Source organism: Orycteropus afer, unplaced genomic scaffold, assembly GCF_000298275.1.
Source record: "Orycteropus afer afer isolate SDZICR_OR568_19922 unplaced genomic scaffold, OryAfe1.0 scaffold00617, whole genome shotgun sequence".
Classification (NCBI taxonomy): Eukaryota; Metazoa; Chordata; class Mammalia; order Tubulidentata; family Orycteropodidae; genus Orycteropus; species Orycteropus afer.
The window spans coordinates 598,909-624,144 of NW_006922204.1; the positions used below are offsets into that span (position 1 = coordinate 598,909).

At 37.4% G+C, this 25,236-nt stretch overlaps 1 protein-coding gene and 1 non-coding gene across 2 annotated transcripts in view; both read left to right on the top strand.

The window, feature by feature from the left end:
- Positions 1–25,236, top strand: part of POLA1 (DNA polymerase alpha 1, catalytic subunit) — a 431,865-nt gene that overhangs the window by 80,776 nt on the left and 325,853 nt on the right. Inside the window, 8 exon segments of the mRNA XM_007956408.1 lie at positions 333–449; positions 3,809–3,984; positions 4,858–4,987; positions 5,484–5,603; positions 7,052–7,151; positions 8,293–8,417; positions 15,726–15,875; positions 16,263–16,385. Of these exon segments, the coding sequence (XP_007954599.1) occupies positions 333–449; positions 3,809–3,984; positions 4,858–4,987; positions 5,484–5,603; positions 7,052–7,151; positions 8,293–8,417; positions 15,726–15,875; positions 16,263–16,385 (1,041 nt within the window).
- Positions 7,623–7,752, top strand: LOC122151610. Its single transcript, XR_006164227.1, has one exon.

The window sequence follows — 25,236 nt, forward strand, 5'->3', positions numbered from 1 at the left end:
CAAAAGTATGGGACATTAAAATTTGCATTTGTCTCTGAGACTGTGAAGCGTGAGCTGCAAATTAAAAGACATCCTATGAACCTTGTATCAATTAGGATGAAATAAAGTTTATTCCAGCAATCTGCTTAGCAGCCTTGTTAATGTCAAGGCTAATGAATGCTGCTGATGAGTAAATTCCTAAAGAAGAAAGGACCGCCAATCGGAGGTAAGCTCATGATGCCATCAATTAGAGACCAGAAAAAGAAAGGGCAAAGAAATTCTATGCATATGAAGATAAATCCTCTAATTTGTGTTTGTTATAACATTATTGGCTGCCTTCTTTTTCTGACTAGGGTCATAATATTTATGGGTTTGATCTGGAAGTGCTACTGCAGAGAATTAATGTATGCAAAGTTCCTCACTGGTCCAAGATAGGTCGACTGAAGCGATCCAACATGCCAAAGCTTGGGGTAATAATAATTTTTTTAAAATCTTACTTCTTTGTTTGACTTTTTCATATATGGTGTAGCTACCAGAGCACACACTATGCTTTTCTGAATGAGAATTGGTTATCTTATAAGAGGGCTTCAGGACATTTTAACTTTGGCCCAAAACATTTAAAAGGTGGAATCCAGGAGGTTTTATCCAGTGGTAAAAGTCACTGGTAGCTTTAGAATGAGCTGTTAGAATTTAGGAATAGTGAAAAGAGCCAGCACATATATGTAACTTCCATGTTGCGTTTCTGAAGTGATAGCCCTCATTTCTGTAAAATAAAATTAGGGTTGCAGCATTCAGAAGTCATTGAGTGTTGCCATTCAGGAAGATGAAGGAAAGGAAAAAAATGGAAGGGAGCTGACACTGAACATATAAGAAGGCAGTGGGTTAAGGGCTTCATGTATTAGTTACTCCTCACAGCAACCCTAATTTTATTTTACAGACACTCCGACATGGGTATGTAACACATTCATGACCATGTAGCTAGTAAGGGAAAGAAATGGAATTTGAACCTAGGCCCATCTGCTGCTTTTAAAACTCACGTTCTTTTCCTTCCACCAACTTGTTCCACAGATGGAGATTTTAGTGGTTTTTGCAGGAAGCACCTTCACTTCCTAAAGCTGACACTCCTTGGTGCTTGAAATCTTATTTTACTTAAAGCTTATCAATAAAATAGACATGTTGCCCCATCAGAGAATGTTTTTGGCCAAATTCCATGCTGTGGACATTGCTATGAATGTTTCCATTTCTAAAATGTGCCAAAACCCTCTATTTTGTCACTGTCTTTGGATTTTTATGTAAAATGTTTCTGTGCAATAGAGTGTACCTGGAAAATACTTCCTTTTGGGATCCATGCATTTATTTTTCATGCCACAGTTGTTATAATGATGATTTGAAAGCTATTTCCTTCCCAACCCATTTTGATTCGAGCATTACTCAGTTGCCCCAATCCTGCTTGCTTCTTGTTAGGTTACCTTAATGCATTGTGCCTTCTTGTTTTCTTCTTGCCTGCCTACTTATATGCCCATGGTATAGTAAAGCAGAGTGATTAAAGGTTTAAATTTTGGAGTCAGGCCTGGATTTGATCCCAGATTTTCCACTTGTAGCTGTGTGGTCTTGGCTAAGTTACTTTACCTCTCTGCCCTTAGTTTCCACGTCTGTAAATGAGGATAATTCCTTCATTACAGGGAGTTGTAAGGATTATGGGAAAGAAATCTATGGAAGGTATTTGACACAGTGCCTGGAACACGATGAAGATAAAATATGTAAATGCTTTTTTTGTCATTTTAGTCATCATTGCTGTTTCTGACTGAAAAGAAAAAGGGTGGTGGTGGTGGTGGTGGTAGTTTTCCTGCACGTGTTCCCCAGTATTAATCATCAGGAACTTGTTACTTATTTTGTTCACTGTTACTGAGTTTGATGATTTTTAGGAAAACCATATTAGTTTAATACTAGAAAACATTTTAATGTGATTATATTGTTATATCAAATAAGAAAAATTCTTTTATTATAGATGATGAAACATTATTTAGTACAGTGCAGCAACTAGTCCTAATTTGCCAAAAGAAAAAAAGCACTCTAAAAACTAGAATTAGAAGGATAATTCTTTAACATTTTAAACATCTCTTAAAAATGACCAACATCAAAAAGTGAAACAATAGAGTCATTCCCATAAAAACTGAGAATACATCCAGGTTCCTGTTATCACTGTTACTAACATTGTTCTGGATGTTTTGGCTGACGTAGTGGAGACATAAAATAGAAGTAAGGAAGAGACAGAAAGTGCTGTTGGAAAAGAGGAAACAAAGTTACCAATATTTTCAGATTTTATCAAGAGAATTTGCTAAAAGTATTATAAGGAGCGAATTTGCCAAATTGCCTAGATGAGTATCCAAAGGCTTAGTAGTGTTCTTCCTTGGCAAATGTAACTTTAGAATATACCGTGGTGAATATCCGTTGGTCAGAGATGTGGGAAGATAGGTTCTGGTAATGTTTATAAGAAGAGATAGTTGTTGTTTGGGGTGGAGAGTCTGTCTTCATTAGTCTGTAAAAATCTCCAACTGTTAATTTGCTTGCAGGAGAGGGAATAAACCTCACAAACCAGACATCAGCTCTTGACCATGAAATTGTATCACTGCCAGTTGTATACAATCGATACCAATATCGGGAGCTCTCTTTCGTGGGGAAGCAGCATAGTGTAGCAGTTAGAAGTACAGACTTTGAAGCAGATTGTCTAGATTTTCACTGTCACTAACTATTCTGTGCTTCAGTTTTTCCTTCTGTCAAATGGAATAAGAATAGTACCTACCTTTTAGGGATTGACTGAATTAATAATTTAACACATTCAAGTATTGTTCCTCCAGTTGTCTGTGGTGAAGGACCAGTTTTTATTTCCACTCGGTCGCTGTTCAGTATGCAGGCCTACTGTGCACGAATAGTATGCAGCTCACGGAATGTTTAACTCGGGTCAGGAGTTTGACGACAGTCCAACTGGTTTATACCTTGTTCAGAGAGACAAGTACTCTGATCATGTGCTTGCATGTCGTGGCTATGTCAGATTGCTATTAAAGTTTCTGAAGCCTTATTCTAAAGATCTGTACTTACCATATAGTCGACCCACAAACACTTCACAGACTGGGACCATCTAGCATGCGGATAGGGATCAGCCTGAGAATGTGACCTGCTAGTGGCTCCTGAGACACTGGTTTATACTTGAGAAGCTTTATAAAGTATATTCCCTGTTTCTACCCAGACTACCCGAATCAGACTCTTCAGGGTACCTCACCTGTACCTTTTGTAATGCTGTTCAGAGGATTCTGCTGCTATAGATGGGAGTTGGGATCACTGCTCTGGCTTTCCTACCTATTCATATGCTTCAGATGGTAGAATCGTTATTAACTCTTCATCCGACATTTGCTTGGCTAATTCCTTACTCCTTCAGGACTTCCTTTATTTGGCATCTTCTCTGTGAGGACTCCTTGACCACCCTATTTAACATGGCAGTCCTCTCAAATTCCTTATCCCCCTTGGAAAAAGAAAGTACACCTGCTTTTTTTCTTTTTCCATATATTGATCATGTTCTAAAATGATACAGTTTCTTATTTATGATCTCAGTATGTCTCAAATGAAGTCAAGTCATTTTCTATCTTGTTCATGGCTACACAGTATTCTGAGTCTCTAGAGCAGTGTCGGTGTTAATAAATGTCCTAAATATTTGATGAATGAATGGATGAATGAATGTCATCATTGTAATTTTGGCACTAGCTTCAAATGTCAGACTGGAGCATTTTCATGTCTGTTCTTTCATGGGATTTGCTTTTTGCCCCCCCTCTAGGGCCGGAGTGGTTTTGGTGAAAGAAATGCTACCTGTGGCCGATTGATCTGCGATGTGGAAATTTCAGCAAAGGAATTGATACGTTGTAAAAGCTACCATTTGTCTGAACTGGTTCAACAGATTCTGAAGACAGAAAGGGTTGTAATCCCAATGGAGAATGTACAGAGTATGTACAGGTATGATCCTGGGTGCTCTGGAATTTATGTGTCTTGAAATTAGCAACAGCCAGAAGCATGTACCATCCTTAGGCTGGAGGGGCAGGAGTGGGTGGTGCTACTGGAAGGGAAAATTGTCTCTATTAATACCATCTCCATTATCTTAATAATTGGAAGTGTTTTGCCTTTTGAATTCTCTCCATCTCCCTCACCAATCTTAGCACCATCTTGTTACTTCCTAAGAGCAGTTTGGAAATTGAGAAGAATTTTAGGTTTCCATCCTAAAAGGTGGCCATGAGGACATAAACTCTGTGAGGATAGGAATTTCTGTTTCTTTTGGTAATAGCCAGGGTCTGTAACAGTGCCTGGCACATAGGAGGCATGTAATACATCTTTACTGGATGGAATGAATAAAAGGATTTAGGTAGTTTTCTGGTAGTTGACTTCATTTTATCTTTGTGGGATTTTAAAATTAATTTTTTTAATGTGTTTTGGAGAAGGCCATTGGCAACACTGGTATAAACGAATTCCTAGTTATATACTGATCATGGGAGCTCTGGTAGCATAGTGCTTAAGACACTGGACTGCTAACCAGAGGGCTGGCGGTTCAAATCCACCAGTCACTCCTCGGAAGGAAGATGGGGCAATTTACTTCCATAGTGATACTGCCTCAGAAACCCAAGGAGGGGTCACTATGAGTCGGGTCCGACTCGACGGCACATAACAACAACAACAACAACATACTGACCATACTTTAAGTTGTTCCCAAAGGCAGGGTGATGTTGCCCTGAGGGTATTTACACCAAAAATTCTTTGTACTATTTTTATGAAGTTCTGATTATAGTCGTTTCTTTTAATTACTTGATTCTGTTTCATTCTTACTTTTCTGTACAGTGAATCTTCTCATCTTCTGTACCTGTTGGAACACACCTGGAAAGATGCCATGTTCATTTTGCAGATCATGTGTGAGCTAAATGTTCTGCCATTAGCATTGCAGATCACTAACATCGCTGGGAACGTTATGGTAAATTTAACTTAGAAAGGGGGAAAAAGCATTTCCTGTTGGATTCAATGTTTGCTTGGGGTAGTTGTTATATGATAATGAGTTTAAATGCATGCTTATAAAATGAGTACCTTGTATTCTGAAAGCTGGGCTTCTTTTGTCAAAGGAAGAACTATTGGGAAAAGGGGAGGAATGCCAGGTGCAATATGTTGAAATTTGGGTGAACGTTAAGGATCATCTCTCTAAACATCTGGATGTGTCTGTTTTGTGGAAGGGTCTGTTTGGAAATAAAGAAAGAGCCAAGTTGTCAATGTTTAAAGCTTTCTTTGTCTTCTTTGCCACCATAATACTTAAAGAAAATGTTAGAAGTAATTTAGTACCTCTTTTTTTTTAAGCAACTCTTGTCATTAGAAATAGTGTTGAAGGAGTTGCTATGATTAAAGTTAACCAATTCACAGTTGCTTTTTGTTTGTTGTGGTTTTGAGCTCATGTTTAAAAAAGAAATTCTATTTACTAGTCCAGGACACTGATGGGTGGACAATCCGAACGTAATGAGTTCTTGTTGCTTCATGCATTTTATGAAAACAACTATATTGTGCCTGACAAGCAGATTTTCAGAAAGCTTCAGCAAAAACTGGTGGGTCCAAAATTGTATCACATTTTGCCTTTTCTTATTCCCCCTCCCCTTTTTATTACTTACATAACATTTCTTTGCTGTGGTAACATCTGTTTCCAAAATAATTAATCCCCTGTGTACTGTAGAAACTTTCAAGTTTATTCCATCATGGTCATTCTCTTCTCCACTTTTCTATGTACAGATAAAAATTGTCTGTGAAATACAAATTTTTGAGGGAGATGTTAGGCCTCTCTGATGAGTGATCATACATGTCAAGTGTTTTGCCCTCTTAATTCTACCCAAAATTAAAGGCCAATTAACTCCTCTATTTACTTAAGCCATGGATTTGAGCCTTTATTTTTGTGTTGCATTTTTATGTACCAGTATGATTACAGTCACCACAATCCACTTTCTTAATTAGCTTCTTTCATACTGGAATGAAAACATAGTTTAGTTATTGTTTTATCAGCACTCACGGTAATTGATTTAGAATGGTAATTTAATGTTTAAAAAGAATGTGATTCAAGTTCTTACATTTGCTTGTCTACGTACATTATCAAAATTGGTATGCCAAAGCAAAAACAAAACCTAATGCCATCAAGTTGATTCTGACTCATAATGACTCTAGAGGCCAGAGAACTGTCCCATAGGATTTCCAAAGTGTAAATCTTTACAAATGCTGACTGCCTCATCTTTCTTCCATGGAGCGACTGGTGGGTTTGAAGTACTGACCTTTTGGTTAGCAGCTGAATGCTTTAACCTTTGCACCACCAGAGCTCCTTCAGAATTAGTATAACTAAATAACTCACTGCTGTTGAGTCAGATCCGACTCATGGCAATCCCTCCTTGAGTTTCTGAGGTGGTATCTCTACGGAAGTAGATTGCCCAGTCTTATAGGACTATTAATTTAGAGGATTCCAGCTGCTGCTGAGGTATTGGCCATTGGTCATTAATAACCTACTTGGGGATGAATTTTCAGTATATAGCTATACTTACTTTAAGCTGTCTATATCAATAGTCATAATACCTAAAGGAAACATTTTGTATTTTTCCATCATGAATGTAAGAGTAATAGTGAAATTAAGAGGACCTTTTTACAATCTTAAATTTCATGTAATATGGAATGTATTTTTAGTATCGATTAAAAAATAAAAAGTTTCTATGAATTGGGAAGCATTTAGAATATAATTTGCATATTTTTATAACAACATAGTAACATCACCATATGCAAAATTTTGGGAAAAAATAAATTAAATCTGAGATACAATATTTGTTCAAGTAACTACCATGCTTGTTATTCATTTAGATTAATGAACACATTACAATAACTTTTCCCATAGGTAGAAACACTAACTGAAGTAAATAATGTTAGAAGTATCTATTGAAATCGGAAAAAGGGAATCTATAAAACTTAACTAAATAGTTTCTTAGTTGCTGACTGGTGAAATTATCTTTCCATTTGGTATCAGGGAGATGAAGATGAAGAAGTTGATGGAGACACCAGTAAACACAAGAAAGGACGTAAGAAAGCAGCTTATGCTGGTGGCTTGGTATTGGACCCCAAAGTTGGTAAGGCTGACAGTGAATTCGTTTGCCCCTGTGTTGAGGATTTCATAGCATAGAGTTAGGCTTGAGAAGCTAGAAGACGTAAATTGTCTCATAGGTTAGCAAACAGATTTTATAATGACCTTATTTTGTCTTTTGTTGTGAAAATTCATGTTTTCCAGTCACCTGACAAGGAATTAATGTGAAATTTATCAAGTAAATTGAATTCTGAGTAGGAAACATTTTTGACAAACAGCAGTTTTATTATGTATTGTAGCAGCAGTACTTTAGTATCAGATAGATCTGTGTTTGACTTCAGGCTGTATGTCTTAGACTGCCTGTTTAACCTTGTAAGCTTCACTTTCCTCCTCTGTAAAATAGAGATGAGAATAACATCTACCACGTAGGGATTTGAGAAATAAAAGTAGATGTTTAGTATAGTGTCTGGCACAGAGTAAGCTATCAGTATATTTTCTGCTTTTATTGCCTTAATCATGGACATTTATTTTTATTCAGTTTCTTCGCAAGGTGAAGATAACTCTTTGTAAATGTCCTAGAGAAATATAGTAGCTTTCTGTTCACCCTTTGCAAGAAAGAAGGGTGGATCGTTCCACTACTGACATTTATGTATATGTCGCTTGTCTAACTTTCAGCACAGTTTGTGTATGTATGGGTAAATGCTAACCTTTTAAATCATTGAAGAAATGGTTGTGAAAAAATGGTTAAAAACCACTCACCGGTACAGATAACTAAATGTTTTGCAGTGGGAGTGGGAAAATAGGTAGAAGGGAATGCTGGCTTAAAGGAAAATTTAACAGTATGTTTTTGAAATGGATATGACTCCTGTCTGAAGTCATTAATATGGGGAGGTGTTTGACCATAGTGATGTACTTTGGGGACTGCTGGGGAAAGGGCTGCTTGTAGTGGGTTCCAAGCAAGGCAAGACATGATCTTGCCTACTCCTGTTTTCTTCCCTCTTCTGTTGTGACTTGTGTTTTTTTCTGTAGTCCAGATTATTCCGTGGCATGGTTGTAGACTCTTTTTTCCTTTTGTCTACCTCACTGCTCTGGGTAGTTTCTAATATATTTCATAGTGTATTTCTTATGTGACATTTTGACAAATCTCTACTCTTTAAACTTTTTATGACGTGGCTTTTTTATTTCAGGTTTTTATGATAAGTTCATTTTGCTTCTGGACTTCAACAGTTTATATCCTTCCATCATTCAAGAATTTAACATTTGTTTTACGACAGTGCAAAGAGTTGCTTCAGAGGCACAGAAAATTACAGAGGTTCGTATTCAATTGGGGCTCTTTAAATTGAGGTTAAAAGTAGTACTTATAAAGGAAGAGAACCAAGAGAGTTAGCACTCTAGTTTTTCCTTTTAAGGATACATTCAATCATGTCCTTCCTGAGTAGTCAAAAAAAGGGGGAAGAATCACATAGGAGACACGATTGGTTCTCTGTCGTTTTTTGTTTGTTTGTTTGTTTTAACATTTATATTGAGATATAATTCACATACCATTCAATTCTCCCCTTTAAATTCAGTGGCTTTTAGTATATTCAGAGTTTGTTGTCCTCACCATAGTCAATTTTAGAACATTTTCATCACCCCAAAAGAAACCCCCTACTCTTTAGCTGTTACCTTACCCCTAATCCCTCCATTACCTCCAGTTCTAGTCAACCACTAATCTGTGTTCTTAGAGATTTGTCTATTCTGGACATTTCATATAAATGAAATCATACAATATGTGGCCTTTTGCTTCTGGCTTATTTCACTTGAATACTGTTTTCACGGTTCATCCACGTGGTAGTATGTGTCAGTACTTCATTCCTTTCACTGCCAAGTAATAGTGCATTATATGGATAGACCCTATTTTATTTTAGAATCAGCTTATCAATTTCTACAAGAAGCCAGCTGGGATTTTGATAGAGATTGGTTTGAATCTGTATAGTAATTTGAGGAGTATCGGTATCTAACTTAGAGATATTAAGTCTTTATATCCATAAACATGGGATGTCTTTCATTTATTTAGGTTTTCTTTACTTTCTTTTAACTATATTGTATGGTTTTCTGTGTACAAGTTTTGTACTTTTATTAACTTTATGTGTAAGTGTTTTATTCTTTTTGGTGCTGCTGTTAATGGAATTGTTACGTAAATTTCATTTTTGGATTGCTAATTGCTAGTGTGTAGAACATTGTACACTCTACCTGATTTTTTTTTTATATTGATCTTGTGTCCTGTAAACTTGCTGAATTTATTAGTTCTAATAGGTTTTTTTTTGTGTGTGTGTGTGTATTCCTTAGGATTTTCTCTATATAGGATCATGTCATCTGTGAATGGGTATAGTTTTTACTTCTTCATTTTCGCTCTAGATACAGACGTTTCTTGGGTTGCAAAACTCTGATTTTTGGACAACTGGTACTTGCCCCTTAATACTATATACATTTGCCCTTACTTTGAAATGATTGAGCACCAGCCCTTACTTGCAATAAATTCTTCATCACAATTACCTTCACTTGCTGCCTGTACAGCTTTTAAATGATTGAAATAGCTTTCAGCCATTTCTTAACACTAATGTAAGGCTAAATAGAACCATATACACCTGTTCCGACTTACCTACAAATTCCAGTTAGAAACTTAAAGACAAGTTAGGAACAGATCTCATTTGTAACCTGGGAACTGCTTGTACCTTTTTTTCTTTTTCTTGCCTGATTATCCTTGCTAAAATCTCCAGTACACTGTTGAATAGCAGTGGTGAGAGTGGACATCTTTGTCTTATTCTTAATCTATGAGGAAATCTTTCAGTCTTTCACCATTAAATGTGATGTTAGCTGTGGGCTTTTCATAGATGCCATTTATCAGGTTGAAGAAATTCCCTTCTATTCTTAGTTTGTCAAGTGCTTTTACTCTGTCTATTGAGATGATCATGTGGTTTTTGCCCTTAATCAATTTATTACATTGATTGACTTTCATATGTTGAACTAACCTGCATTCCTGGGATAAATCCCACTTGGTCATGGTGTATAATCCTTTTAAATGTTGTTATATTCAGTTTGCTAGTATTTTGTTGAGATTTTGATTTTGTGTTTATGAGGGATATTGGCCTGTAGTTTTCTTTTTCTTTTTTTTTTGGTGCTGTCTTTGTCTGGTTTTGGTTTGAATAGTACTGGGCTGCATAGAATGAGCTGGGAACTGTTCCCTCCTCTTACATTTTTGTGAAGAATTTGTGAAGAATTGGTGTTAATTCTTCCTTAAACAATTGGTAGAATTCATCAGTGAATCTGGTCTTGGGCTTTTCTGTTTTTTTGATTACTAATTCATTGTTTGCAGTGGGCCTATTCAGATTGTCTGTTTCTTTTTGAGTCAGTTTAGGTAGTTTGGGTCTTTCTAGGAATTTATCTGTTTCATGTGTTGTTGTTGTTGTTGTTGTTGTTGTTATGTGCTGTCGAGTCAGACCCAACTCATAGCGACCCCTCCTTGGGTTTCCGAGGCAGTATCACTATGAAAGTAGATTGCCCCATCTTCCTTCCAAGGGTTTCATATAAATTATCTAATTTGTTGATAATCCTTTTTATTTCTGTAAGGTCTATAGTAATGTTTCCTCATTCATTCCTGATTTTAGTAATGTGATTCTCTTTTTTTTCTTTGTCAGTCTACCTAAAGGTTCATCAATTTTGTTGATTTCTTCAAAGAACCAACTTTGGTTTCATTGATTTTCTCTGTTATTTTTCTATTCTCTATTTCATTTATTTGTGTTCTCTATTATTTCCTTTCTTTTGCCTTCTTTGGTTTAGTTTGCTCTTTTTCCTAAGGTAGAAGGTTAGGTTATTGATTTAAGAGCTTTTTCCTTTTTCCATGTAAACATTTCCAACTATAAATTTCCCTCTAAGCACTGCATTAGCTTCATCCAATACATTTCAGTATGTCCCTTATGCCTTTTTACAGTCTATCCTCCCTTCCAAGACAACCATTGGTCAGACTTCTGTCACCATAGCTTAGTTTTGCCTGTTCTGGAGCTTCATATAAATGGAGTGGTACAATATGTATTCTTTTGTATCTATTTCTCTTTGCTCAGCATAATACTTTTGAAGTTCATCCATGTTGATGTTGCATTATCATTAGTTCTTTCCCTTTTATTACTGAGTGGTATTCCACAGTTTGTTTATTCATTCTCCTGAGATGAACGTTTGGGCTGTCAATCAGTTTTGGGCTATTATTAATAAAGCTGCTGTGAATATGCTTGTGGAAATCTTTTTGTGGATTTATGCTTTCATTTCTCTTGGGTAGATGCCTAGGGAGTAAAATTGCTGGTTTGTAATGAAAGTACATTTTTACCTTGATAAAAAATTATCTCATTGTTTTCCACAGTGTTTCACTTTGTGACATTCACTTTGTGACATTCATTACAAGTGTTTTACACTTCCACCAGCCTTGTATGACAGACAGTTCAAGTTGTTCCTCATCTTCTCTGACACTTGGTGTTTTCAGTGTTTTTAATTTTAGCCACAAAAACATTTCTTAATGATTCGACTCGCTAAACAAACTTGAAAAAGAATCTTTTGAATTAACCTGACCTGGATTTTAATTTCATCAGTGATCATTCAGTCAACACTTTTACATAGAGCTTAATGACTTAATGGATGGCTCTTCATAAATAAAGCTTATACAATTAATTGTCAGTAGGGAATTTTATTAGAAATGGTTCTCTAACAGTAAAAGGCAGATGTAAAATAATTGTATAAATTATTTTTCTGTTTTTGTACACATGGCAGAAGATGTCTCTTTGTTGTCTAGTTCCTCAATTTACATGTCCTCTCTGGTAGCGTAGAGGGTAAGACATTTGGCTGTTAACCAGAAGATCACCAGCTGCTCTGTGAGAGGAAGATGAGGCAATCTACTTCCGTAAAGATTTACAGCCTGAGAAACCCAATGGGGGTTGCTATGAGTCTGAATTGACTCAATGGCATTGGGATTTTTAGTTTCAGCCACATGTTTGGGAGCTGTTTTTCCATAGTCCCAGAAGAGAGACTCTGATAGGATTGCTGAAGTTGGTGATCACCCCTGGTCCCATCACTGTGACCACAGGAGTGTGTTCACAGAGTACAGATATGGCTGCTAGGGCTTTTCTGTGGAGTAGAGGATGATTTCATAGAGAAAATGGAGTGTGGACATCTCCCAAAGGTCATAACAGCATTTAATTAATAATATTCTTTGGGCTCTGTCCTGCTTACTCTCTCAGCCCTGTGATAATAATTATTGTTCAGCCTCCCCACTCTTTCTTCCATTTTGTTTATTTGAACTTTCCTATTTGGATTCTGGATAAGCAATAGAATCATTTTAGAGGTCATCAAAGAAATACTGTACAAATAGCACTTACAGGTTTCGTGTCGTTTTCACGTGCAGTACCTCATTTGGTCTTCAGAACAACTAGCATCACACAGCTAGTGATGGTACAGCGGGGAGAGGATTGTAAATTTCCTGACTCCTTTTTGTCTGACTTCAGTAGTTGCTGTAAATAATTGGAATGTGTACCATGATCTCTTTAATAGGCTGGCTCTCATCGTCTGGTATTTTAGAAAACAATAGGTCCCTATTACTATTGTAAGATTGTTCATTGGAAGCTATTGATCTTTATCAAATCAGATACAGATTTTCTCCACTATCTGAAAGTAGAGAGTTCCTATAAAACCTTTTATAAGCTGAAATGGCAAAAGCAAAGACACAATTACCATCAATTTACATGGAAACATTTTCTAACATTTCCAGACCCAAAAAATGACCTACCAAATGATATCAAATAACACATAAAACCTAAAATAACACTAACGGATAGCATTCACAGAAGCAGTTCAAAGCTGTGGCACCCTGATGCTGAGATGCGGTGTGTAGTTCCCAGGGAACAAGCTCAGTGACACCATTCTCTCTGCTCAGGTTACATGCTGCCTCTTTAATGGCCTGCTGTAAAACGAAAGATGAGTGCTAGTTTCACTTTTTGCCTTTTTTTCCATAAAAGCGAAAATCCCTTTTGGGTTTCTTTTGGTTAGTGAAAACAGGTTGTAATGTAGGTCTTTCTTGAAAGCGAAGTAGCATAAAGTGAGCTTTTGAAAAGTGGGGGATACCTGTACGTTGTAAAGGCTAGGTAATCAAATGGCATTGACTTGACATGCTGTAAGCCAAGAGGTTTATTTTTAATTCTGAACCTTTGAAAGGGCAAATGTGCCTGGCTTTTCTTTGCAGCCTGTTAATAGAATTAATGGAGGCTTGAGAAAAATGGTCTAATGCTTTCCCTGCTGTAAATTTTAATGTAAGAAGACTGCTGGTTGCTTTTCTAAAATGTTGCTATTCTTCTACTGATTGCAAAGCAATTTATAGATAAAAGGGACTGCATAAATGTTAAGGAATATATATGTATTAATTTTTAAAAATGTCATGACCTATTTAAACATGTGCTCCAAATTCTTAAAAGATTTATTGATTTTGTATTTAGTTTTATATTTTTTAATCTAAAACATTTACAGTGATTGCTATGATTCTTCAGTTTTAAAATTCTATAGTATTCTGTTTGGTAGTAAAAATAATTTAAAGTAGTAGTTTAGCTGTTTTTTTTTTTTTTTTTGTTTTTTCCTTTTCAGTCCTAGGGGTTTCTCTTAGTGTTTTATTTTAAAAACAATTTCCCCAAACATGTTGCTCCCCAATCTTTTTTTTTCTTTTTAATTTTTTGTTATTGTAGTTTGAATGAGAGTTTACAGAGCAAATTGGTTTTCCATTCAACAATCCATACACATTCTGTTTTGTGACATTCATTACAATTCCCACAATGCAACAACACTCTTCCCACTTCTTCTCTGTGCCCCCTACTTCCTTTTCTCCTTCCTTCCCATCCACTCCTGCCTTCTTAGCTCTATCCCTGGGCAAATGCTGTCCTCTTGATCTAATCTGATTGTTCTAATGAGTGCATACACTCTTGGTATCATTTTTCACTTTATAGGCCTGTTGGTTGTTTGGCTTGCAAGTTGAGCCACAGGGATTGAGTTCATTTTCTGGCTTGAAGGGTGTCTAAGAGCCCTAGTCTTGGGGGATCCACCAGTCTACATCAGACCAGCAAGCCTAGCCTTTTTTATGATTTTGAGTTTTCTTCCATATTTTTCCCCACTCTATGCGGGACCTCCTATTGTGATCCCTTTCAGAGTTATCAGCAGTGGTAGTCCAGCACCATCTAGTTCTTCTGGTCTCAGAGTCCTGGAGGCTGGGATTTACCACTATCCATTAATCCTTTGGACTAATTGTGTCCTCACATCTTTGATTTCTTCACTTTTCTTTGCTCCATATGGGGAGAGACCAATAGTTGCACCTTAGATGGCCACTCACAAGTTTTTAAGACCCCAGTCACTACTCACCAAAGTAGGATGTAGAACATTGCCTTTGTGGACCATGTTATGCCAATTGACCTTAGCGTCCCCTAAGACGATAGCCCCAATCCCCAGTGACTCATTCTCTCAAGGTGTTTTTGTTATGACTAAGAAGTTTTCATAACTTTACCCCCTGTATGCTCTACTACATTCGTGGATATATTTGTGACATATATAAATACGTAGGTAGAGATAGCCTGTCAAACCTAAATATATTCGTGGGAAAGTGCCATTCCCCTTCCCACCCCTGTTCAGATGTCTGTGCATCCACTCATAAACTATTGTTATTAACTTTTATTGCAGGATTGGTTATATAACAGTATTTGCCTTTGTTGCCTTTAATTCTTGTGCCCCTCCCTGTGCTTTCCACTGCTTTGATCACTTTCTGCTGACATCCCCCTTATTATAGATTGCCTTTCCCTGCACTCAAGTTAATACATGTCTATCCCCAATCTTGTTGAAGAGAGGATAGTATCATGTGTAAAAATTCATCCCTTTGAACAATATTAAAATTTATGAATAACTACAGGGGTGGGAGATAATGAGAATGAAGGAGCTGATAGACTTGGGAGAAAAGGGGGCAGTGTTCATTTGTTCTGCAACCCTCTCAGCTCCTTTTATACCACCTGTACATTGCAGAAGGAGCTCTGGTGGTGTAGTGGTTAAAGCATTTGCCTGCTAACCAAAAGTTTGGTGGTTCGAATCTACCAGCTGGTCCATGGGAGAAAGATGAGGCAGTCTGCTTCCAGAAAGATTTACAGCCTTGGAAGCCCTATGGGGCAGTTCTACTCTGTCCCATAGGGTCACTATGAGTTGGAATTGACTTAATGGCAATGGGTTTGGTTTTTCTACTTTGTAGACCTTTACTTTTATAAGAAAGTAGCTGTTCAAGAGGAGCCCTGGTATTATAGCGGTTAAGCCTCAGCCACTAACTTAAAAGTCAGTTGTTCAAACCAACCAGTGGCTCCACAGAAGAAAAGACCTGGCAGTCTGCTTCCATAAAGATCACAGCCCAGGAAACCCTATGGAGGACAGTTCTACTCTGTCCTATAAGGTCACTCTGAGTTGGAATCCACTGGACAGACAACACAGCAACAGCAGCAGCTTTTAAACATGTGAACTTGGGATAAGGCTCCCACTGAATATTGTTTTGATTTGTCTGTCATTTCTATTGTATGTTCATCAGGATGGAGAACAAGAACAGATCCCTGAGCTGCCAGATCCAAACTTAGTAATGGGCATTTTGCCCAGAGAGATCCGGAAACTGGTAGAACGGAGAAAACAAGTCAAGCAGCTAATGAAACAACCAGATTTAAATCCAGATCTTCTTCTTCAGGTATAGCTTTTCGTTGAGAGATATCTGGGTAACAGTCTCAGTATTTAAGATTGGATTATTTGATGCAGCAGGCAAATGCATGTGCGTATTTTAAGTTTGTGGGTAGGTAACCATTAAAGAACAGTAGCATGCTTTAGAGTGGAAGGCACCTGTATCTGTAGAGGCTGGACCTGAGTAAAGTGTTGCTGAACCCCGGGAGGTCTGGAGACTGTTTACTTGCTTCTGGGAGGTCAGGGTATCACGGATCTGGGAAGATGATTTGAGTATGTTAAGAATTCTTTTTTCAGGGTTATTGGGGGTTTCCCCCTCTCATTACAAGACATCTAATGTAATGCTTAACTGTCTGCAAATGTTGTTGCTTTTCTTTTGTCCCCGGGGGACCTGCAGTATGACATTCGACAGAAGGCTCTGAAACTCACAGCAAACAGTATATACGGTTGCTTGGGATTTTCCTACAGCAGATTTTATGCCAAACCACTGGCTGCGTTAGTGACATACAAAGGAAGGGAGGTAAGTGGCGCAACATTCATGTCTCTGAAAATGACAATGTCATCGGCCTTCTGTATCTGCAGGTTCCTTGTCCGCAGGTTCAATCCACCACGAATCAAAAATACTGAGGGGAGGGTGTGGATGAAAGGAAAAAAGTGGTCAAAGCAATCTCTCACAGCCTAAGAGGGAGCATAAAGTGCTATTTACATAGCATTTGCATTGTATCAAGTATTATAAATAATCTAGAGATGATTTAAAGTGTCTGGGAGGATGTGTATAGGTTATATGCAAATGCTATGCCATTTTAGGTAAGGAACTTGAGCATCTGTTAATTTGGGTGTCCACAGGGGGTCCTGGAACCAATCCACCATGGGTACTGAGGGACGGCTGTATTTTAAACTATACCTGTAGTGTGAGAGTGCCAAGTATATTACCTAGCTATACAGCTTCAAATACCCCTTTTTTATAATACATTTGAGACTAATAGGTATTTAAATAATCATTCATTCATTTACTGTATGTTTGTATGCTTATTGAGTGTCTGTTACATGCCAGGCATTGTTCTAGGCACTGAGGATATAGTGTCCAGCAAAACATAAAAGGTCCCTACTGTCATGAGTCTTCAGTTCTACATGGAGGTTGGATATTGGGGAAGCAGACTGAAAATAAGTGAACAACTAACTAAAAATGACTAAGAAAATACAATAGAAGTAAATGCTCTGAAAATAATTAAAATCAGGTAGTGGGGTGGAGAATGTTTAGATGGCTAGTTTCGATTGGACAGGGAAACCTTTCTTTCTTTTTTTTTTAATTATGATTTGGGAGAAAATTTACAGAGCATTTTCACTTTCCATACAGCAGTTCACATATACTTTGTCTCATGACATTAACTACAATTTACCCCAATGCAGCAGTTCCCCTCCCACTTCCTCATGATTGTTGCCTCTTCCCTGTGTCCATCCTTCCAAGGAAAGCCTTTTTTGAGGAGGTGACATGAACTGAGACCTGAATGACATAAGGGAGCTAGTTACATGTAGTTCAGGAGGAAGATTAGTTCAGTCATAAAGATCAGCGGTGAGAGGGCCATGATGGCATTGGGAAGCCAGTTAAGTGTTTAAAACATGAAGTGATAGGCATTTCATTGCTTCTGAGTAGAGTGGATTGAAGGGGACAAAAATCAGCTGGGTAACCAGTTAGGAAACTTGTGGTAGTTCAGGTTCCAGATCATGGTGCCTTATGCTGGTGGTATTGGTGGAGATAGATTTGTGATACATTATGAAGCTACACAGGATTTGCTGATGGATTGGAATGTGAGGGAATGGAAGTAATCAAGGAGGCTGCTTCCATTTTTGTCTTAAAGCTGGTTAGGTAGTGATGCCATTTATTAAGATGAACAAAAGTGGGAGGGAGAGATTAAGAGTTTTATCTTGGCTGTGTTGCCTTTGAGATGTATGATCAGTTTCCAAGTAGCCATATTGAGTAAGCAATTAGGTATATAAATCTAGACTTCTAGGAGTGTATCAAGACTGGAGTTACAGATTAAGGGTCATTGGCTTTAGAAAGATGGGTCAGATACTAAACACATTTGAGGTATTGTCACTTTATGATCACTGCAAGTTTCATGTGTTTTGGCATTATGTACGTTGGTTTTTCTTAATTTATAAAAGAATAGTTGGGTTAAATATTAAATTCCATTTAATTCTGGTAAACTGTTGTTTTCCTGTCAATGGATTTAATACTACTCAGTCTTGAAGAAGGTAGTGGTTATAGGCCGAATGCTGGTATTAGAGATCTGGATTCAGAATACTCTAGAGCAGGGATTGGCAGACTGTGGTCTTTGTGCCTAATCTAGCCTGCCATCTATTTGTAAATGAAGTGTTTGGGAACACAGCCACACTCATTTGTTTATGTTGCTCTTGTGTTACAACAGCAAAATTGAGCAGTAGATATTTACTGCCTGGCCTTTTTCAGCACAAAGGTTGCTGACCTCTGCTTTAGGGTCTAGACCAGCACTGTCCCATAGAACTATGTGCAGTGCTGAAAATGTTCTCAGGCTGCACTGGCAGGTAAAGTAGCTTCCAGCCACATGTTGCTGTTGAGCACTTAGTATCTGGCTACTACAACTGAGGAGCTGAATTTTTAGTTTCAATGAATTATAATTAATGCAAATTTCAATAGCCACATGTGGCTAGTGGCTGCTGTATTTGGACAGTGCAGATTGAGTTGATAAGAAAGAAACATCAAGATGTTCAGAGTCACTCTCTGTTGGCAGCCCTCTTCCCTAGACTTGGACAAACCCTATAGTGAACGTCAGTGATGTGTTCAAAGCTTTCAAACGCATTATCTGATTGAAACCACACAACAGTCCTTTGATCTACATAATAACATCCCCATTTTGCAGATGAGAATCTTAAGACTCAGAAGTGAAGTATAGCAAGTGGCTATTTTGAATTTGAATCCATGTCTTCTTGATTATAAGGTTTGTTACCCAGTTACTGTTGTCTGCTATTTCAGGGTGTCTTTTCTAACAGTGGTTCTGCTTTATATTCTACCTCTTATGGCTGGAAGATCTTTTTCAAGATGTGTCAAGACACAGGGCTTTTTACATGAGAAGATAGAGGGGTTTTAGGGGTTAAAGTGAAGAAAGGATGTTTTCAGTTTCTTAGACTAAGTTCACTTCAAAATTATTTAAATTTTATTTCTGTGTATATATCCAGTGGCTTCTGATAGAATACAATCTTATTTTTGTATTAGGAAATGCACTCACTATGCCCCAACTGGGTGATAATACACGGGTTGACTATTGAGATTGGATCAAGGTTACTCTTAAGTTTCTCACGAGAGGCAATAGTTGACAATTTACTCCCTTGGAGAGTGCCTCTCACTGTTGGGAAATCCCTGTAGTTACATTTTCTGCATTGGCTCAGAAATCCACAAGCTTAAAAGGGCACTGTTGATAATGATAAGCCCCAAAGTTGTCCAATAATCTCCCCCACTCCCCTAATCCATTGTATTTTAAGGGCAACATTTTAGTTTAGCTGGGTTTTTAATAGGAAGTTTAACCTCCATTTTCTTTTTGTTGTATAAAATATAACAATAACAAGTCTTTAATAAAGTATTAAGTAAACCTTTGCTTTCTCCCTTATAAAGCAATGGATTTCAGACAAATCTAGAAATAATCATATGTGATTTAAGTCTTGCCTTCTGCCTTCTACTTTTTCCCCTTTGCTCCTTTCACAAATACAAACAAGTGGAAAGCAGGCCTTTAAAATATTTTGTGGTTAATGAGCAATAATAATGATAGAGTTGTCTTCTGGAAATCTTGTTGTAGAAGAAGATCTAAAATCTCCTACGGAAATTATATCCTAAAGTAAAAACGATTTTGAAGTTATTGGTGATAATTACTAGTGCTGGAGGACAGGAATAATCTGTGTGATACTCTGTTTTTGGGTTTGCTAATGTTTTCTATATAGACTATTAGCCATTTGTTATTTCAGGCATTTCTTGGTTATTAAAGAGGAGTCAAATGTAAATGGAGAGTCAGCTTGCTGAGAATTTATTTGGAATGCCTCTGTAACTTGTGAACCTAGTGGGTTTTTTTTTTTTTGTAATAAGGTAGAGTGGACAAAATAATATAGTCACCCGAAGATCCTAGAAGTTGAATACTTTTAAAGTCCCTGTAGGGTAAATTAAATTAAGGTTCAAGTAGAAATTAATGAGGAAGAAACCTGGTAGCATGTCATAGCAAAAGATTTAGAAAATTTTGCATTTGAGTATAGATTAATACACAGTTTTGGAAGGCCTTGAAGCCTTCACTTCCCTTTTTTGATATTTGCTCAGTTTTATTGAAATGATGCAGGCTTGACTGTGATGACCTAATGATTTCTTTAATAAAATGTATTATGACTACTAAAGTCCTTGGAGTAATTACTGATTGTACTTTTAAAAACAGGTTTATAGTAGAAGTGTTAATATTTGTGTCAAATAGACATCAATATTATCTTTTCACGGGTGTGATCTTTCACACTTAAACTCTATAATTTTTAACTGCTCAGTGGTAACAAACTTGGTTAATGGTTAAGGAATTGTATTAGTGACCTCACAGTGTGCAAATTATTTAAAAATAATGAAGTCAGCATTTCCAGAGAAGTAATATTGAAACTTCGTTTACAGACACTATGAATCTATACAAATACCACCTTTGTTTGTGTTTATTCTCAATGCATGTGTAAACCAGTAACATAAAACAGGAATTGGACAAGCCATGGTACCGAGTGAACGTAAATATTTTTAAGCCGTGAAGAAAAACATTGTCAGTTGTCAAGTGACTAGTGTGGTAATTGAAGTGATTGTTCACTAGATGGCGATATATACCCTGAGATCATTAATTAATTAAAGATTTTATTCCATAAACAATAGTGAAGGCCATTAAGTGACTTAAGTCTATCAAAATTTTAAACTTACTAATTTTGAAACTATTAAAGAAAGGCTAAAACTGGCTTGAAGGGTTGTAATAGTCTAGCTAATTTAATTTTAAAATAATGATGATTTTTGAATCATAATTTATTGATAAGAACAGTCATTTATTGTAGCAAGGTAAATTCTTACATTAAATAGCCAAATTTGTAGGTCTGATCATGTAGCCACAATAGATGACTGTATCAGCCACAGTATCAGAGAGGTTAATCAAAAGAGAATTGGAAATGACTCGGATATACAATTTTGCCTCTGATTTTGCTTTTCTGTTGAGGTATTTTAAACTTACAGACATTCTTATTGCATAATCTTTAGTGTAATGGTAATACTTATCTTCATGGATTAATTACGACATACTGACATTGTATTGCTTTATTTCTATACTTTTTAATCCTGTGCTCTTGAAAAGTGATCTTTAGTCTAGAATTCTGATTGTATTTTAAAGTTAATGTTTGCTCTGATGTTTGGCTGTAGAGCCCGTGCATAGTTAATTTATCACCCATTTGGCTGAAGTGAGTGTTTGCCAGACTGCTTGCCAGCCAGTTGTAGGCTGCCTAACTTTTTGTTGTCTTCAGAGCTGAAATTTGTGCACTTAGAAGATGTATCCAAATCATTGCATGAAAACGCTAGAATCTGGGCAAGCCTTCCTGGGCTTATCTTGGCTTTGAGATAGCGCCTGTCAGGAGCTCTTGGGAATGGCAACATGACAGAGGGATTTAGCCTTTGTTGGTGTCAATGGTTAAAGAAAATGAGTTAATACGGATTTAAGTGTTAAGGGAGTCTTTTATCTTTGTGTGGAAATAACCAGCATATCACATTTTCAATCTTATTTCTTGAAAAAAAAAAAAAAAGCCTAGTTTTTAAGAAACATTAAGAGCAATAAAATACCACAGAGACAGCTAAAGACCCTTTCCTCCCTACCCTGTCTCATTTCTTTCTCCTCTTCCTCAGAGGTAACTGCCCTCTAAGAGTTAGTTTTGTTCTTGTCCATGGTGTTTTACTTTTACAGTATAAACGTATACCTGTGCATGTTGTTGTTGTTAGGTGCTGTCTAGTCAAATCTGACTCACAGTGACCCCTCCTTGGGTTTCCAAGGCAGTATCACTATGGAAGTAGATTGCCCAACCTTCTAAATGGCAAAAATTTTAAATGTACTATACATATGGTATAGTTAAAGTTTTTGCCATTTATGTCTCATACCATACTGATTCTTTAATAGTTTGTGTAAACACACACACACACAAGCAGGGGGTGGGAGGAAGAAAAAAACCTACTCATTTTCAGGAGCCCTGGTGGCACAAGGCTTAAGCACTTGGCTGCTAACTGAAAGATTACCTTTTTGAATGAACCCAACAGCTGCTCTGCAGGAGAAAGACTTGGCAATCTGCTCTCATAAAGATTACAGGCTAGAGAACTCTATGGGCAGTTCTACTGTGTCACATGGACTCGTTATGAGTTGAGATTGACCAGACACCACAACATTTGAAGTATATTCATGTTGATGTATTTTTAGATTTGATTCTTCCATGTTAAATATTGTATAATATTTCAGTGAATGAACATAGAGCTATGCCTTATTTTTATTTTATTATTATCCACATTGAAGTTTCCAGTTTTTGCTGTAGCGTAGTGCCTAAGGCACTGGACTGCTAACCAGAAGGCTGGCAGTTCAAACCCACCAGCAACTCCTCAGAAGGAAGATGGGGCAATCTACTTCCGTAGTGATACTGCCTCGGAAACCCAAGGAGGGGTAGCTATGAGTCGGGTCCGACTCAATGGCACATAACAACAAACAACAACAATCGGAGACGTGCTGCATATGCAAGAGTTTCTCTAGGGTGGGAATTAGGAGTGGAACAAACACATCCACAAGTGGTAGAGGAGATTTTATTGATAACTGTTGTTGTTCGGTGCCGTTGGATCAGTTCTGACTCGTGGTGACCATAAGTACAACAGGACAAAACACTGCCTGGGCCTGCAGCATCCTCACAGTTACTGCGGTGCTTGACCCACCATGGCAGCTGCTGTGGCAGTCCACCTCGCTCTTATTTTTTGCTGATCCTTGTGCTTTACCAAGAATGATGTCCTTCACCAGAGACTGCTCTTTACTGATAACATGTTCAAAGAAACATGAAATGAAGCTTCGCCACTCTTGCTTTAATGAGCAGTCTGACTGTACTTCTTCTAAGACATATTTCTTTATTTTTCTGTCAGTCCATGGTATAGTCAGTATTCTTCACCAACACCATAATTCAAATGTATCAATTCTTTGGTCTTCCTAATTTGTTGTCTAGCTTTTGGATGTGTATGAGGTGATTGAAAATACTATGGCTTGTGTCAGGCAGACCTTAGTCCTAAGGTGACACCTTTGCTTTTTAGCACTTAAAAGGGGTCTTTTGCAGGAGATGAGCCCAAGGCAATATGTCATTTAATTTCTTAACTGCTGTTTCCATGGATGTTGACTGTTGATCCAAGTGAAATGAAATCCTTCACAACTTCATCTTTTCTCTATTTATCGTGACATTGCTTGTTGGTCCAGTTGTGAGGATTTTTGTTTTCTTTATGTTGTGGTTGAATCCATACTGAAGGCTGTAGTCTTTGATGTTCATCAGTAATCCATACTGAAGGCTTGTAGTCTTTGATGTTCATCAGTAAGTGCTTCAAGTCCTCTTCACTTTCAGCAAGCAAGGTTGTGTCATCTGCGCATTGCAGGTTGTTAATGAGTCTTCCTCCAATCCTGATGCCACATTCTTCATATAGTTCACCTTCTCAGTTTATTTGCTCAGCATACTGATTAAATAATTATTGTGAAAGTTTACAACCCTGATGGGCACCTTTCCTGATTTTAAACCATTATCCCTTTGTTCTGTTTGAAAGACTGCCTCTTGTCTGTGTACAGGTTCCTCATGAGCACAATTATGTATTCTGGAATTTTCCATTCTTTTCAGTGTTATCTATAATTTGTTATCCACACAATCAAATATATATAGTCAATAAAACACAGGTAAACATCTTTCTGGTATTCTCTGCTTTCAGCCAACAGTCATCTAACATCAGCAGTGCTATCTGTTGTTCTCTGTCCTTTTCTGAATCTGACGTAAATTTTTGACAGTTCCTGCAAAGTGCAAGTGCATTAGCCACTATGCTACCTTGAATATATGCTACCTTGAATATAGGAGCTCTGGTAGCATAGTGGCTAAGGCACTTGACTGCTAACCAGAAGGCAGGCTGTTCAAACCCACCAGCCACTCCTCGGAAGGAAGGTTGGGCAATCCTACTTCCGTAGTGATACTGCCTCAGAAACCCAAGGAGGGGTCGCTATGAGTCGGGGCCGACTCGACGGCAAACAACAACAACAACATGTCTATTCATGTGCTGGATCTCACATCTGTAGCATATATTCTTGGTAATGAAACTGCCGGATCAAAAGGTATTTCTGTTTTTAGTTTTTTAAAGAAATGCCATGTCATTTTCCACAATGGTTGTACCATTTTGCAGGCCCACCAGCAGTGTATGATAAGAGCTCCAATTTCTCTGCAAACTTACCAGCATTTGTTATTTTCTGTCTTTTTCAACTTTGCTATTATTGCTGGGGTGAGATGATATCTCATTGTGTTTTGATTTACATCTGTCTAATGGCTAATGATCATGAGCATTTCCTCATGTGTTTATTGGGCACCAGTATGTCTTCTTTAGTGAAGTGCCTGTTTATGCCCCTTGCCCGATTTTGAATTGGATTGTTTGTCTTTTTGGTGTTGAGGTTTTCTATAAATTTTAGAGATAAGTCCCTTGTCAGATATGTCATAGCCAGATATTTTTTTCCCAGTCTATAGGTTCTCTTTTTACCCTTTTGGATAAGTCTTTAGATGCTCATAAGATTTTAATTTTTAAAAGGTCCCAGTCATCTAGTTTTTCTTCGGCTGCCTGTGCATTTTGGGTTATGCTTGATAGTCTTTGCTGTAAATTAGGGCCCCTAGGTTTGCCCCTATTTTATTTTTGAAGAATTTTATAGCTTTGGGTTTTACATTTAAGTCTTTGATCTAACTTGAGTTTGTTTTTGTATATGGGGTAAGGTATGGGTCTTGCTTCATTTTTCTGCAAGTAGATGTCCAGTTTTGCCAGCACCATTTGTTAAAGAGGTTCTTTCTCCCCCATTTAATGGGTTTTGGGCCTTTGTCAAAGATCCGGTGTCCATAGATGGATGGGTCTATTTCTAGGGTTTCAATTCTTTTCCACTGGTCTGTCTGTCTATCATTGTACCAATACCACGTTATTTTCCTATTTTGCTGAGAGTTTTGATCAGAAATGGGAGTTGGATTTTATCAAATGCCTTTTCTGCATCAATTGATATGATCATGTGGTTCTTCTCCTTTGTTTTATTTACGTGGTGGATTAC